General features: G+C 37.3%; 1 protein-coding gene across 2 annotated transcripts in view; it reads right to left on the bottom strand.

The window, feature by feature from the left end:
* Positions 1-16,362, bottom strand: part of RFTN1 (raftlin, lipid raft linker 1) — a 97,044-nt gene that overhangs the window by 32,688 nt on the left and 47,994 nt on the right. For both annotated transcript variants that reach the window (XM_032108585.1, XM_032108575.1), the window contains exon 4: positions 12,972-13,077. In XM_032108585.1, the coding sequence (XP_031964476.1) occupies positions 12,972-13,077 (106 nt within the window). The remainder of the gene's footprint in view (positions 1-12,971; positions 13,078-16,362) is intronic.

Genomic DNA, 16,362 nt, shown 5'->3' with positions numbered 1-16,362 from the left:
ACTCAGAATAGAAAAAGGCATTGTGACATGAGCCAAGAAGAAGAAAAAGGAAACTAAAAGGCTCTACCATTAATTCTTTACACTTCAGGTAAAGGAGGAAAATGAAGGAATCAGATCACAAAAGATCCTAAGAAGAAAAGCACTGGGCTAGTAGTCATGACAATTAGATAAAGCCAGCATTAGCTAACGAAGGTTTGAGATGAAGCAGAAAGAGAAATCCCTTTTAGGCAGACTCAGCACTAAGGAGTCCTCAGCCTCACCCTCCTCAAACCCAGGAGAAATGAGAGTGCGAGACAGACTTCTGTGAAAACATATGAATGTCTACTGCTTCTTTTATCAAAATCACTCACCAAAATGGTTTCCATTTAATGTATACTCTTCACATAATGCAAAGTCTAAATACTCATAAATCTTTAAAAAATAAAAGCCTTGAGAATGAAGAAATAATTTCACTTTGTCTGCGTAACACAAAATTCCAAAGAGTTGAAGTGCCTTAATTATTCACCTATGCTCAAGTTACATGAACTTAGGAAAAAAAGTTTAGCGGGACTTTTTTCAGTAGCAAGTAAATAGGAAGAATTTTGTATCTTTTTTAAATTCAAGAGGAAGCTGATTTCTGCATCTTCTCTACACGCTTTTTTTTTGGGTTGGTTTTTTTTAATGAATCATTTATTTCCTGGTAACGTGTTACTGCTCCGAACAAACAAACCTACAGACGATGCCTGATCAACAAGAACTTCCTCCTTCAAACCACTATTATATTTTCCATGTTAAATTACCTCTTCATTTCACGATCACAGGAATTTAAACAGAGGCCTCCAGGAAACAAGACAATGGTCTTCATAGGTGTTTAGCCTGGGAAATGTGGGATGCTGACTTAAGTGAACCTCATTGCTAAACAGGACAATAGAAATACCACTAGCAGTATCCTGGCCAAAAGGGTATCTGTCTACAAAGAAAGTTAGCCTTTACCTTGCTCAGGAAGGTTTAAGTGAGTATCAGTGACAGATGCATTCATAATGTGCTCAATGGTCCAGACTCTCCATTGTAACTGGATTAACACTTTTTTATATCGTTAGTGATAGAGTTACAAATTCATTTCATCTCTTATCACTCACGCACAGACACAACACTACATTTGTTTAGTAGGTTGCAGGGCAGCTAATTATAGAAATCTAACTAGTATGCAACTGTTAGAGAGTTTGAGGACAGTACATATTTGGTAATATTACTGGTCCTGGTCAATAAAGACTGCTTGTCAATCTCCATCAGACTCCCACGCTGTGATATGGATGAGAGGGAACAGCTTTCACAGATACTGTAGCCATGTTTTACAGTCTTGGCTTACTCAAAAAAATTGTGTTTGTTCTAAGGAGTACCTGAAGCTGAGGTGTTTCTTCTGAGGGTCTTGTTCTCAAAATAGAAATGTGAGGAACTGAGAACTGAATTACAGTCTCACCTGTATTGGTCGAACAGCTTAGCAAGAAGATTGGAAAAAAGAGTTTGTATCTTCAAGGACTTTTCCCAAAAAAGTTAATACTGTACACTACAGAACACAAAATCTTATTTAAACATGTATTTCAAATTTTCCCAATGACATATGGCAAAACCAAGCATCTCATTATTCTCAATAAAGCCAATGTAGCAGGAAATGCTACATCAAAAGTGTGATGCAAGCTGCAGAACAGAAAAGTGATGCATCAGCAGACACAGCTCCTTTCAACGTTTCACAAAACCACGAATAAGACAGCTCTCATCAGAAAGTATAAAGGCTGAACATATTCAAACTACAAGGACAATTTGGTTTTCAGGATCCTGCTGAGAGCTTAAATATTACTAAATTTTAGTTGCCTTCACATCCAGACTGAATCACGCCATCCAGTACAACCACATTTTCTGTTTCCTGTATTTCAAAGACTGAATATATGAATTTCAAAAAAAACCAAAAGCAAAACCAACCCAACTGACCAAACAAACCAACAAAACAAACAAACAAACAAAAAATCCCCCACAAAACCAAACCCACACCTCAGTAACCGGAGAGGCTGTTCCCAGGAGATACACAGGACAGAAGGACTGTTTCTGCAAGCCACCTGCAGGTTTTGGACCCTCTTGAGGAATCCTGTGCTGGTACACACAGACAGATATGTCTGTCACAGCCTTTCGGGAAAACATCTCAGCAGATGCAGTGCTGGGAATCAGTAAGAAGGCAAAGTATGGAAGAAGGGGTAAAGCTGAAGTGAATGGGAAGAACATGATGCTACTTGGACAGGATCACCCAAGACATATTCCAGATCAGACAAATAACACAATTACTTGTCTTTACCTGCCAGTTTAGAGCACTAACAAAGAGCACTAACAAAGGTCGGTGTCACACTGCATTGTATGAAAGGAAATGCATTGTATGAAATGAAAGGAAAAAACATAAAAACAACAACTACATCTCTACCACTTTTCACATCAAATAAAAATCTAGATTAAAAATGCCTTTACATTAGGTGATCAATACTAATTTCAACGGTTTGACGACAATTTTTATACTTCAAATATACTATATACTTGCCCTTTACATCTTGGGAAATTTTGAAAAGGGAAATGCCAACAAAATTTTTTAAAAAAATAAATTCTTTGCTTTTTTCCCCAGATGGGAACAGAAACATTTCCATTGCCTCATAAAGTACTGCTTGGATGATATTAACCACAAATACAAGACCAGATCTCCATCACAAAAGACGTTATTGTTCAACCACAGAAGCAGAACTTAACTAATTTATTTCAATCTGGATAAACCCCCAAGTGGGTACATCCAAATACATTTGCAACTGGCTTGCATCAAATTGGATTTATGGCAGTTTAAAAATAGAATCTGCTTGAAGAAGGGGTGAAATTTCATGTGTACAGAGGGCCAAGGCAGTTAAAGAATTTAATGTCATCCCTATAATTTGCTTGATTAGAAACCTGGCATTTTCCCCAAGGGGGAAAAAATGACAGATTTAGCCTTTGCTGTCTGCGAAATAAATACCAAATCTCCCACGAACTTCAGAAGGAATAGGAACAAGCACTGTGTCCAACACTGATGTCACTACCTTAATTGAATTTTAGCTGGGGTACTTGTGTTAACATTCTTAACATTTGTGAAATGTTATTGTTTATTTCAGAACTGCCTGACTGCTATTTTTATACCGCATTTGGAAGAAAAGGAGCCATCAGCAGCACAAAGCAGTGTCACTAAATATTACGTTGATGTAGCAAATTTATGTCCCATCTTTTTAAATATTTCTGATTCTCTTGAAGGCTCCCTACCTTAATTAGAAAATGGCTGACAGTCTAAATTAAAGATCTGTAAAACCACACCTGGCAACAGCATGGCTGAATGATGAAATCCTCTTTTCTGGAAAGTACTTGTTTTACTCTATAGCTCTCACAGTCATGTGAGAACCCATATTCAAAAGCTCATTTTGAACAGCCACATACAGGTTCTCTTTTCAAATCTATTTTGAATAAAGACACTTGGCAAATCCACTGTACAGCCCACATATTGTGCTCTGTGTTTCTTGTTCCGTTGTCAGCTCTGTAATAATCTCCCATTGACAGCGAGCATGATGGTACTCTTATAAATTTGGAAAATCAAGCATATAGATCCCATGCTGAACAGACTCATACACTTTTGTCAGCTTCAGCAACTGCTTACAGGGAGATCCTGATCATATCCCAGTGGGATGGCACACAGAAAATCAAACACTTCCAGCAAGCTCAGGGCAGTATTCTACCAAAATCAATAAAAATACAAAACAACACACAGCAATTTAATAACGAGGATCTCTCTCAGATAAGAATTTCAAACAAATTATTTAGTAAGTGCTAGGAATTTCTCTTAACTCTTTAATGCCAGGAGCTGGACATTTTTGGGATGTGTCCAAAGGAAAAGCAGTTTTACTAATGTCATCAAGGCACTTGAGTTTACAGCAGTCCTAAATGGTCTCAAGGCTTACACTTTCCGATGATCTGGGAAAAAACACCTTCAAAACTTAGGCACTAGTAGCGAACATTTCATTAGCAGGTTTGCTATATAGTTCATTATATAACAAGCTACTGAAAGAATTTAGTAAAACCCAGAAACAATTTATGAAGAGCACACATAGCAAAAACGCTCTTAGAGAAAGAATATTTTCCAGGAGCAAGGAACTGATTTTTGATGATCAGATGCACTTAGTTAGCTCTGCTGTGAACTTTGGGAAAGACTGCTACTTAATCCTACTGAGGGCCAAACATATGGCCTTGGAAACAAAAGCTGGTTAATTTTGCTTAGGGCTGTCTATTTAAACCAAGTATGAACTATCTTAGTCAATAAAATAAATGCTTGTCTGTCTGTTTACTTAGTTGTTGTTTTTAAAAGAACAATGTAAAAGGCACTAGGTGTCATAATGTGCACCAGAAACCAGATCAGTCCATTTCTCTACCTTTGTTTTAGGATTCAAACAAATCTCCTTTGAGAACAGACAGCACCAAGGATCTTCATGCAAAAAACATAATCTTGTGGTTTGAGAAGAATGCTATGTACTGTATGCCAGGAGTTGGAACTGGAAAAGTATGCTCAAGACTACAGTCTTCCAACTATGTCCTCCTCCTTTAGTATCTAGTAGAACATGTTTCATCATAAATACTGTACACCCCCCTCCCAGTCTGCTCATTTCTGGAAACAGATGTTTAAAATTAAGACAGGCTTTTAGTCTGCCTCTTATGTTTTCCGTAGGTCTTACATGCTCCTTCCTTAGAAGACAGGAACAGTCATCAAGAGTTTACTGCTTATTTTAAAACCAACTAAGCTTAGCTAATGTTCTAAAGGAGGATTTAGTTCTTTCTATATAACTCAAAACTTTTGCAACTTTGGTATTTTTTGCATCTCTAAAAACACATTACAAAAAAAAGATAATTCTGCTAATCAAATAGCAAAGCATCAACTGCTCATCGTTTTTCTGTTCTATTACTCTGGACTGTTTCACTCCTTGCAGATTTCCAAACCATGCAAACTTTCTGACTAGGATGCTCCATTGTTTAAGCCTGTATTTCCCATGCATTTTTAATATCTTCCAGTTTAAACTCACTCAGTTTGAGTTTGAGATAGATAGTTCATGTTCATATACACAGAAGTGAATATAAATGTAGGTTTTAGAAAGTGAAATCCCAGTCTGCATTCGAGTTTTCAAATTACCGAGTATTTTCACTGTCAATTACATCAAAATAGGCCATGAGGGATAAAACACTGGAGGGATGCCTTGGAAAATGCTACCATAATCCCAAACCATTGACTTGCCATTTTAAGACCTCATTGCATTTTTGGCAGAGGCACAAGAACTAGAACAAGGTAGAGAACAAGGCACTGAACAGGGCAGGAAAGCAAGCTCTGCAGTTTTACAACATGCTCCTTGGTAGTAGCCTCTGCAGAAGGGAACTGAAGGCTACCAACAACACAGGGAGAAATGTACTGAAGCAAGGAGCTACTGCAACTTACTGCTGTGCTGAGTAAAACAGAAGGTGGGATCGTAAGGCAGTGCTGCAGGAGATACTAAATTACAGTAAGCTATATGTCTCCTGCTACTTGAGCCAAAAAGTGGTGAGATTAACAACTTGAAATTCCTCTGCAGCTTGCATTATATTCACTCCTGAGAACAATATAACCATGCTAAACATGCAGTGCAGCATCGTGCAAGTACACTTGCTCCTTTCAGCATATTTCATTAGATGACAGGTGTGGAAACCAGCCTCATCCTCTGTGGTCCTGGGTGTGTTGATTCTTCTCAAATCATCTGATTTTAGCACCTGCTCCTTTGCTGAAGGCAAAGAGTGACACTGCTGGCCACATGCTACGAAGATTCAGTGAGTGTGGTACTTGTCCAAAAGCCACATAATATACCTGTATCCTCCCACCCTTCCCCTAAATCTGAAAAAAAGTAAATGTAAATTAAATTATTCACATAATTTAGGATTTATTCCCTACAATTTGTTTTAGACTTGGGAAAAAACTGCTAGAGAGCAGCCAGCAATGCTCACTCAACCCAAATACTTGATACACACTTTTAAAATAAGTCTGTAGAAATTCTGTCCCAAGCTCTTGCTCTAGAGAACTGGCATTTTTCAAAACACAGACCATGTTCTGTGCAGGAATCTTTTGTCAGTAACTCCTACACTAATTGATGAACACAAGCAAGGGGAAAATAAAGATTTACAGACACGTGTGGTTGATTGTTGTATCTAAAAACCATTTTAGCAACTAGTGATAATGTGATTCAATGTGAGAGATTTTAGTCCACCTCTGTTCCAAGCAGTGAAAACAAACCAATAAAAAGGTTCAGGACAACAGAAGTATTTTAAAAAGTAGGAATTCAGTCTCAAACTTACAGGCTTTACATTTAATTTGCAGGGAATACTTATTTTATATCAACAAAAGAGCATTTCTTTAAAATCACATTGTTTCATCAAGCCATCTGTTACTCGTAGCCAAAATTACAATTTGAACAATTTGCTGGTAATTTATTCTAGCACAGTACGAAACATTATCATATTTATTGTTATTTTAAAAGTTATTTTTTCCCACCAGACAGAAGCAGGATCATTAAAAATATCAACTACATACTTTATAATATCTATTTTTATCTTGGGCAAGGGGATGACTCTGAAAGCTGCTGGGGGCAAAGGATTATAAAAGCACAACCAGGCTCCTGGGAGAGTACTGGAAATAGTTTTGCAATGTCCATGGAAGATATATATCAACACTACTCTTACAGGGCTTAGTCAAAAGAACACAAGTTGAAAGAAGCTTAAGCAGGAACAGATGTTTCCCTTCACACCAGGCTGTTTAAAATAGAGTATATGCTATTTTTTACCATCTCTTGTTATATATACACTTAGAAAATGTTAACAAAGCGCTCTTTAATAAATATTATCACAGCAGATTACAAGCAGCTGAACTATTGATGTTGAGTTTCAAGCTCTGCTTCATGACCACAACTACTGCTAACATCCAAATACTTAAAAAATAAAATAGAGGCTCTGTTTGTACTGAAAACATGCAGAAAACAAAGCTGTCAGCTAAGTGCTCAGCAATGGTTTTCATTACAATGCACTAAAGAAATAATGCTGTATTGCTCCTTTGCAAATACCCTGGAGAGTGAAGGTTTTGTGGTGGGATTTTTTTGGTTTGTTTTAAGGATGGAAATGCTTTTAGAAAAGACTGAGATCACATCTAGGTAAATAATCCTAGGTAATAAACAAGACTCTAGAAGGGTCATTTTCTAGCCACAGAAATAAATCTGAACTGCTTATTTATTTGAAGAATAAACCTCTGAGTATTAAAGACTCAATCTTTTCCCCTTTTCTCTTTTACTGCCACCTGCTCTGACTGTACACCCTGCAGGAAACTTCTGAACCGACCAGCTAAAACATATGTAAAATAAAGAATTATACTTAGGATTACAACAACCATCTAAGGAACCCTGGCACCAACAAAACACAGACTTCATAGAAGAAATGCCTGCAGGACTGCAGCAACCAAGTCAAGAAATCCACCAACACACTAGAGTTCTTAAGAACACATCAGCTGCATCTCTTTGTTCCTTCTAAAAAATAAATCTCGATGTAAAGATTAAGAGATGAAGAGTAAGTAATGAAAGAGACAAGAATATGAGAAATTCTAGGACAGCTATATAAACCTCAGTATTTTTCTTAGCTATTATAAGTAAAAAAATTGTAATAGTAATTTTTGCATTCAATATTTTCTAGGAAATTGCAGATTTTTGTCTTCTCGCTTGCTTGTCGTGCTGTTAACAAACAAAATAGTAATATAAATACATTTTATTATGGAGACATTGATACATTTCTCATCTTCCACATCTTCTTGCCATTTCATAATTAGATGCTGAAGAGAATTTAGAAACTCAGAAGCTGAGAGTTCAAAACCATTTCATATTGCTTTCACACAAAATACGGGTATGTGAAGCCCCTTGTTTTGATCACACAAAACAAGTGTTCATTCTAATGTGAGGAAATATGCAGAAAATAAATGAATCACTCCCTTGACTAGAATCATCTATGGAAAAGATCTTAAAAGCTCTTGAGAAGTCCTATAGGTATTTAGCTGTTATTTTAGAGGAGAAACAGAAGTCCTCCTAAATACTTCAACCCTGCTTCTATCTTGCAACTTAAAAGAAGCTGGAGAATTAACCTGTCTTTTAAGAGCAACACTAACAAAAAAATTCTTCACCAATTAGAACCGTAACACAGATGATTCTCCAGAAAACAATGTGCATGAACTAAGACAGCAGTAATTCTGAAAACTCCAAAACAACTACAGATCAATGGAGGTGAAAAAAATCACGAGCGCAGGAAAAGAAGGATCTCAGTATTTTAATTAAATCACCAAAGTAGAGACACATGCAGTGAGAGTGACCTGTGGTTGTTCAGGGGGTGTAGCAGTCCCTTATCCAACCACTAAGCCAGTCTCCTGCCTGAGGTTCCCTCCAATGGAGCGAGGGCAGATAACGGGCAGGAAGATCAAACCGCTCCAAGAAATGTCTCGCCCTTCAGGAGCACACTGAGTTCAGCTACAGCTTAGCAATGTGTATTAATTTCCAGTGCATAAACTAACACTTGAAACATACTTGTACCTCATGCCAGTCTTATTCCTGATAACATTTTTATGGAAAAGATAACTCTTTTCCATAAAACTGTCAAGAGGGTTCAAATACAGTAGATCCTTTCAGCAATGCAGGCTGCAAGTTCTTCACACGTGTGTTAGTACTGTACAGCCTTTCTTTCAAAATAGTGCAATTCTCTACTCAACTTGCTTTTGTACCAGAGAGGACTGGGGGTCACTCTTTCAGAGCCCAGCTCTAGATCAACTACAGGGGTGGCAGCATCCTTGCAATGTATATTGTTGGCAGATTCCTCCCTGGGGTCCCATTCACTTACTTCTAAGTTACCATCACTTCCATGGCCCAGCAATGCTATTACTAGGCAATAAAATAAATGTCAAAAAACTTACTGGCAATGTCACTGCATCTGCAGGAGTCAAGATTATTTGTAGGATGCTCTGGACTACAGAAGTTGTTCCGAGGATCAGTTAAGGGAGTGACACCTTACTGGCAGCTTTGGAGCCAGTGTTAATAATTTGTACTCACTGAACTTGACCAAGGCACAAGAGAGGAAACAGCAATGAGCAGATTTGACACACACTGTCTTATCCAGCAGATTTCACAGCACAATAAGCACTACAAAGGTGTTTCACAATGGCAGTCCTGTTACAAGAGGAACCAGTCCACCTCTGAAAATGCAAAATCAATTATTCATCTGTACTGCCTTAGGTTGGCTGGAAGAAATTAGACTAATTTCTGAAACAAGTAAGGACAGACCAGCAGGGAGAGATCCATGTCTAGCCAAAAACACAAAAGGAAGATGCCTGCTTTTGGATTTCAGTTAAGCTGCACCATTTTTAAATCATGCTTTTCTATACTTACCATACTTCCTACTCCCCCAGAGAAGGATAATGAGTCCAAAGAGACAAGAAACATGAATCCTGCAATGGTGTCACACTGAAAATAAGATACCATACAAGAATTCCCTCTGACGGTGCATTATTAAGGAGATAACCAAGGATCCAAAGATGTGCTTCCTAAATTTTAAGAAGTCAGAACTGGAGAGACATAGTACAGAAAGAATCCTCCATTTCCTAACCTGTCACCAACACCACAAAGATGTGAATATAGGAGTAAAACCTTCTGCCTGTTGCAGTTCTAGAGCATGTACCTCAGACTGATACAGAAAACAGAGGTCATGAGAAACATATTTGGCATTCATACATATGACTGTGTATCCAAAATAAATCTTTACTTGGGAAGTCAGCCTAGCTCCTCCTTCCCTTACTTGTCTCCATAGACTCCAGAAAACACTTTCAGAAGAAAAACTTGTAACAGGATACACAGAAACAAAAAGCAACTAAGGAAGTAATTAAAGGCTACCCTATTTGACATGAGACACAAGTCAAAATATTACAAAATATGGTATCTTATAAGCAACATCTCTACTTTCAACAACTTCAGAATGATCTGAGCCACAGTGATCAAAAGTTCAGAAGTTAGCTTTGCTTATTAAAAAGCAGATGAGTAAATCTTTAATCTCTGTTTTGCCTGAGAGCTAAAGACAGGAGTGTTAATACCAATACAGCAGTACAGTATATACACAACAGTTTAGTTACTTCTTTCATTGCCCACAAATTTTGTATCAAAGACACCATGGGACTGTTTGAGCTCTTTAGGACAGGTTAAGCTGCACTAGATCCACATGGATATCAAAGAATAAACACAGTGTGGTGATGTTGACATGATTTTTAAGTATGGGAAGAGTGTATTTTATGCAACATCATGTCCCCAATATTTAAATGTTCCTTGTCTTGCCATAGCCAGACACTGTGGCACAAAAGTAGCAAAGAGAGTGGAGAACTGGGACAAAGTCCAGCAGCGCAGAAGGATCTCAGCACAGAACAGAGGTTTGACCAGAGAGTCTTATTTGGCATTTTTTTTATGTTTTATAGTCAACATTGTACTGAGACACTTTGTTTCAGTGAGCAAGAGGCATTCTCCAGGTGAAACAACCTCCTTGTTTCTACCGCATTACTCTCACACATTTATCTAGAGTTATAGAAGAAAAAAGCACACATTACCTATGCTGCATGCCATTGCAAAATTGTATTGTGTTTGCAGAAGGAAGCAGTTAATATTCAATATGATGCACATTTTCAATGCAACAAAAAGTCAATCCAGAAAAGTTATTAAAATTCCATCCTTGTTCAAACTCAAGGTAAGTAGTACTTGCTCAGCAGTGCACAATAAAATTAATAAAATTAATTTTCTCAGGGTATAGGAATTTTTTTTTTAGTAAGCTCAGGGAGAAAATTTTGACTTCTTATTCTGTTTTGAAAATATGGCTATTCCATTTGGTTTGGGTTTTTTTAAATACACTAATTTGCAATACAGTAAGATGGTAAACCTGTGTTAAAGGCCTCCGTTATGAAAAGCTTACGAAAAGATAAAGGATTTGTCTATTCAATTAAAACATTCTATTAACTTCAATTGTATTCTACAGTTGGACAAGAATTATAAGGCTGTTCATTTTTTAAAGAAAGGAATTGCCTTCTCTAACAGCTTTTTGTTACTACTTTGTTTGAAGAACATCCTTTATTTTTCCATTTATTTTGTTTGTAAACATCTGGTTTATCTGCTCTTAAAAGCAATGGATTATTTTTGTTGCTCAGACAAATTAGTTAATATGACAATTAATTCCTACTCCCAAACAAGTCTTGTTTCTGAGTTAGATTTACATTAAAGTGTTGAGACTTTCACAATGTGTTTAATCAGATATAGTGACACAGCATGCACTTGACAGCAACAGCTTCAAAGAACTTCAAATTTCTCTACATCAAATAACATCTGAGGATGAGCGACATATTCAACCTACAGAAAAACAGTAAATATATATTCTTGCTATTAAAATTTAAATTATCATCTTTCAAAAAGGCATCTTCATAACCCCATAATCAAATGGCTTCTATCAACAGAAACATTTCCATGTCTAGAAATGCACTATAAAGAGTCTGAGAATTGGGTATTTATGGAAATAAGATGACTCCTGGATTGTCACTTTGTTTTCATGTTATCCATATTCTTTCTGAAGTCACAAATGCAAAGAAATTTTCTGTTTCAATGATGCACAATTTTGCTACCAGTTGTGACAGTTATGCCTATATTTCTACTCTGACTCAAAGAACTGAAGAACAAAATCAAACATGTTGAAACTGGTATACAATAACTACACCAGTTTTGCCTAAGTGTGAATATATTGAAATAATCCAAGATAACATCAGAATAGTAGTGTAATAACACAGTTAGACCTGAAACAAAATTTGGGCTCAAATTTTTGAATATTATTATGTGTTCAGAAAGCTTCAGTTTTTCTGATACCAAAATCTATACATCTTTTAAGTATCAGATAGTTACAGCTGCATTCTTTTTAATCCAATTCTTAAAATTCACAGTAAAAAGGAAAGATTGAAGATGAGTATAGTCTGTCAAGATGAGTCCCCATCAAGCTCATAAAGCCTGTGCTGAAGTTTATTCTAGAAATTTTTTGAAATATTATCACTGCAAATGGACTAAAGCTAGGGGAGTATGCCTACTCACAGCCTGTGGCTAAATAAATACACTACTCAGTGCTAGTTTATATAACATCCAACAGGACACAACAGATGCTGCAGAATTTGAAGCAAGCACAATCTGAATCTGTTTTCACTGAAATGGACATAACCTGCTAATTTCCAGTCTGGCAGAATATTACAGTGTCAAAAATAAATTTTAAAAGAAGGCAATAAATAAATGCTTGCAGTGTTCTCTTCAAATTCCCCAGTATAGATAATACTTAATTGAAAGCAACCCTATTCTGGTTCACAAAATTATTTAGGTAACCAGTACCAGCTCTATCAGATAAACAACATGTGATACTCAAACAAAACTTAAATAATCTGGGGGTTTCCCTGGAGGTAAAAGGCCTTTTAGGTAAAGTACTATTCAATAGGATATTTGGACATTAAAATGGAAATTATACATATTGCTTCAACATAAAACGTTGCACATTACAGGACCATGTTCTACACTGATATCCTCTGTGGGAGGTCATTCTCCTGTGACACTACAAATCATTTTCTAGTAATAATATGATCAAACTTGTTTCTGTCAAGAAGTAAAACTGCTGTTCAGATACTTAAAATTACAAAACACCAAATTCTAGTGCAGTATTTCAGCTGGTAACAGTGATACATATCCCTACTGCCAAGTTGACAGAACTAGAAACAGTAATTATAGTGCAAATAAAAGCATACTGTGTTTTGGGGTTTGTGCCCCTACCCCTCTTTTCTTTTTACTCACTTTCTTAATAAAATCAGGGATCTCCTTTTTCTCTGAAAGGTGGTTTAAAGAGGAGCAGCATTCTACCTCCAAGACATATCCTTCATTGACATCACCTTTTGAAGACCTAAAGAGGCAGAGAGAAAAGAAGAATCAGTTTCTGTTGTTACAAGTGGATACCCAGATATTCCATTTATAAGTATTTCTCCTGGAGAGCTAAACTTCAGACAGAACTTTGGTTCCAATACATTCCCTGCACTGAGCTCAACACAGTTCTGACAAGTGGCAGCTACAGTACCTCACCCACTTGCTAGGAGAGCAAACCACACCAATGACAGCAGATGGAGGAATGCTTCAGGGACTTCCAGATTTCTTTTTCTGTCCAAGAAACACTTTGGCAGCCTGGCATCTAGGGCCAACACCAAGGAGATGCACGGGTGATATAACTCAGAATATACAAAAAGAAGGTTCCAATGCAATGGTCTGACAGATGTTCTGGGCCCCACAGGGTAGCCTGATATAAGATGCGTTTCACAGACAGCAGTTAAAAGAAACCCCTTCTCTTATCTAGATCCATTCCAAGTCAACACCTAAAAATCAGGGGCTGATCAAAAATAGTTTAACCTTCAGTCTTCCCTTATTCTTTGTTTTTGAGAAATGTAAAGCTGTGCCTGAAGTCCCTTCTCTTTCAGAAGAAACTAACTCCTAAAATAATTCAAAGCAAATGGCATCTGCCATATGCATTTGCTGAACAAATCAGCACTGTGGAAACAGGTATTGGTCAAAATACGCCGAGGGAATGTTTGAACTGAATGATCTTCAGAAACAGTCTGCAGGCATGCACTGTAAAGCAGTGCTACTGAAGCAGTTTTCATCTCCTCCAGACTCCCATGAAAGGAAACTGACACACCTGATCAACAGAGGATATCCAGACAATCACTTGCTTTCTCAGTTTTTCAGAACACATGGAAGAACATTCAAAATAAATGCTAGCCTGTAATTCTTGACAGTTATCTAACACTTCATGGAGAATCAACAGATCGAGTTCCAAGCGAAGAACTAATCCCGGCCAGCAGTTGTTTGATGCCTGGATATCTACAGGACAGGAAGCAAGGTACCCAAGTTTGAACTGGGAGTGCTGAGGAAGCAGCAAAACAGCAGAACAGGGGCTTGGCAGGCTTGCCATGCTTGCAAAAGCAAGCCTGTGCAAAAGGCCTGCTCTGGGGACTGGGATTGTGTGACACGTAGAACACGCCTCAGCTACAGATGGTCCCAGGGGCTTTCCCGAGACAGTAACAGCTCCCCGGAGCCGTGCGATGCGTAGGCTGCTGACTGCAAACTGGCAGTGTTTCCTAGGCAATACTTTCATCCTCCCACTTTCACACAGGCTACACTCACTTCACTTCTCTTATCTCACTTATACCTGAACAGGTGGTAGCAGACTGTGCACTGTTTGGTAACACTGAAGTCCTTTCCCTATTTGTTTTTCCCCTCTTTTCTAGGTTCTTCTTATAATCTTTGCTTCCATTCTCTACTTCATTCTGGACAAAAATTTTAACAGAGCATTGGTATTCATGAAAATTCTCCAAACATCTTTATAGAATTTACACAAGTCATTATTGGGGGACTAAGTATTTCACCACTACTCCTCTGCAACAGGCACACAAATTAATTTAAGCAGCAAGAAGAACTTTGTCAAGAAAATAAAAAATCATTTTGAGAGAGACAACACGTGTACTGCTGACAACAGTTTTTGCTGTTCTGAAGTCCTAGATAAGAAAATCTATTCTATGCAGATTTTCTGCCACAGATTAACTCAAGAACATAAAAATAAACTTTAGAAAGTCTCCCTGCAAGCATACTTACAACTATACCTACTTTTTTTTTCTTCTTAATCTGAATATGACTAACAGGAAAAGTAGCCCTGATGTTATCTAGCCACGTTCCAGACAGAAATAATATGAACTCGGGCTCTCTAATGCTCCTGTGATCAATAAACCACCAAAACTGTCACTCAATATTGCAAAGTCAAGTCCATATAACACCAAGTGGAGCAAATACAACTCTCCAGTGCTTTGGCTGTTGTATAACTACAAACCAGACGTGTGTTACCAGGAACAGGCAGCAAGGAACCAAGCCCCTTTTAGACAACCAATCCCATTTTAAGGGGTCAACTGCAAAACTCTACAAATGCAAGGAACAAACACCTCCACTACTTCCCTTGCTTGGATAACCCACTGTACTCATTGCAGCTCCCTTCCAGCCCAGCTGAGGAAGCCACTCCCCTCCAAGAGACTGTAAAATACTACAGCTCAAATTCAAAGTTAAAGATATCAAATCCCAGAAATTAAGTATGTGTCATGCTATTTCTGTGCCCATTCATTTGGCAAAGGTTGTTCCTAACTCTGGCACTGCTGTGACCCACATGAAAACTTTCCATTCTAATTATTCTGAAAGAAGAAGAAAGACTATATTTTAATGTTTAAATCCCCTGACTGTCTGAAAAAATAAATCCTTTTTGACCTATATTGGTGAAGTTATAGACAGGTGTAAGGAAGAGAGAAGCTTGCCTTGAACCACTCTCTCCTAATTCCTCTCCTCCCCCTGAACAGCTCCCTGAGCTCTGATTCTGTGCAATTTTTTGAGGACCTGCTTCCAACCTCTTTGAAAGGAGTAAGAGTTATGTGAGATACAGATGATATCCATAAAAATATAGTGCTTATTACTACAGCTGCTTAAAATGTCCTGTTTGACTCCTTTAAGAAGCACTTACTTTAAAATACGCTTGCTGCTTGGAAATATTTAATTGCAGACATTGAATTCCTTCTCTAAGAGTTTGGGGGCTACCTTTGTACTATGGCTCATGAAAGAAACGGCATCAAATACAACTGCACTCTGCTAAGAACATTATTTTACAGAACACACTTAACAGAACCTACTAAAGGCCATAAAATCCTTAGTTAAAATCTTCCAACAGAAGGGCTCTATATCTCCGAGAAGTATTTTTCCATGCTCTCAAGTAAATTATGTCCATATATGTTAAAAGCAAGTCTTTGTCTCTTTGTCTATACTGGTAGTTTCCACCTTTTTAGGAAAACTTTAAAAGCCTTTTATTCTGTCAAAAATGAACAAACAGAACAAGAGCCATAGCTTTTCAGATGAAAATAATAAACAGCTGTGGATGTCACAGACCACAAAAATAATTTTCTGAGCAAAGATAGGTGGGTAAGAAATTCTTTCCAGTCTCTATGCAATAAACAAAGCATTTCATACATGTATCACAAAGTATTTCATAAATATCATAAAAGTTTCTCATTAAACTCTTAGAATATTATTAATATAGCCATAGAGAAGTAGATAATTTTAGGTACAGGTAAATTCTGTATGAACAGAAATTAATATGCTTTTAGTT

Source organism: Corvus moneduloides, chromosome 1, assembly GCF_009650955.1.
Source record: "Corvus moneduloides isolate bCorMon1 chromosome 1, bCorMon1.pri, whole genome shotgun sequence".
Classification (NCBI taxonomy): domain Eukaryota; kingdom Metazoa; phylum Chordata; class Aves; order Passeriformes; family Corvidae; genus Corvus; species Corvus moneduloides.
This window is presented reverse-complemented; position numbering and strand designations above follow the sequence as displayed.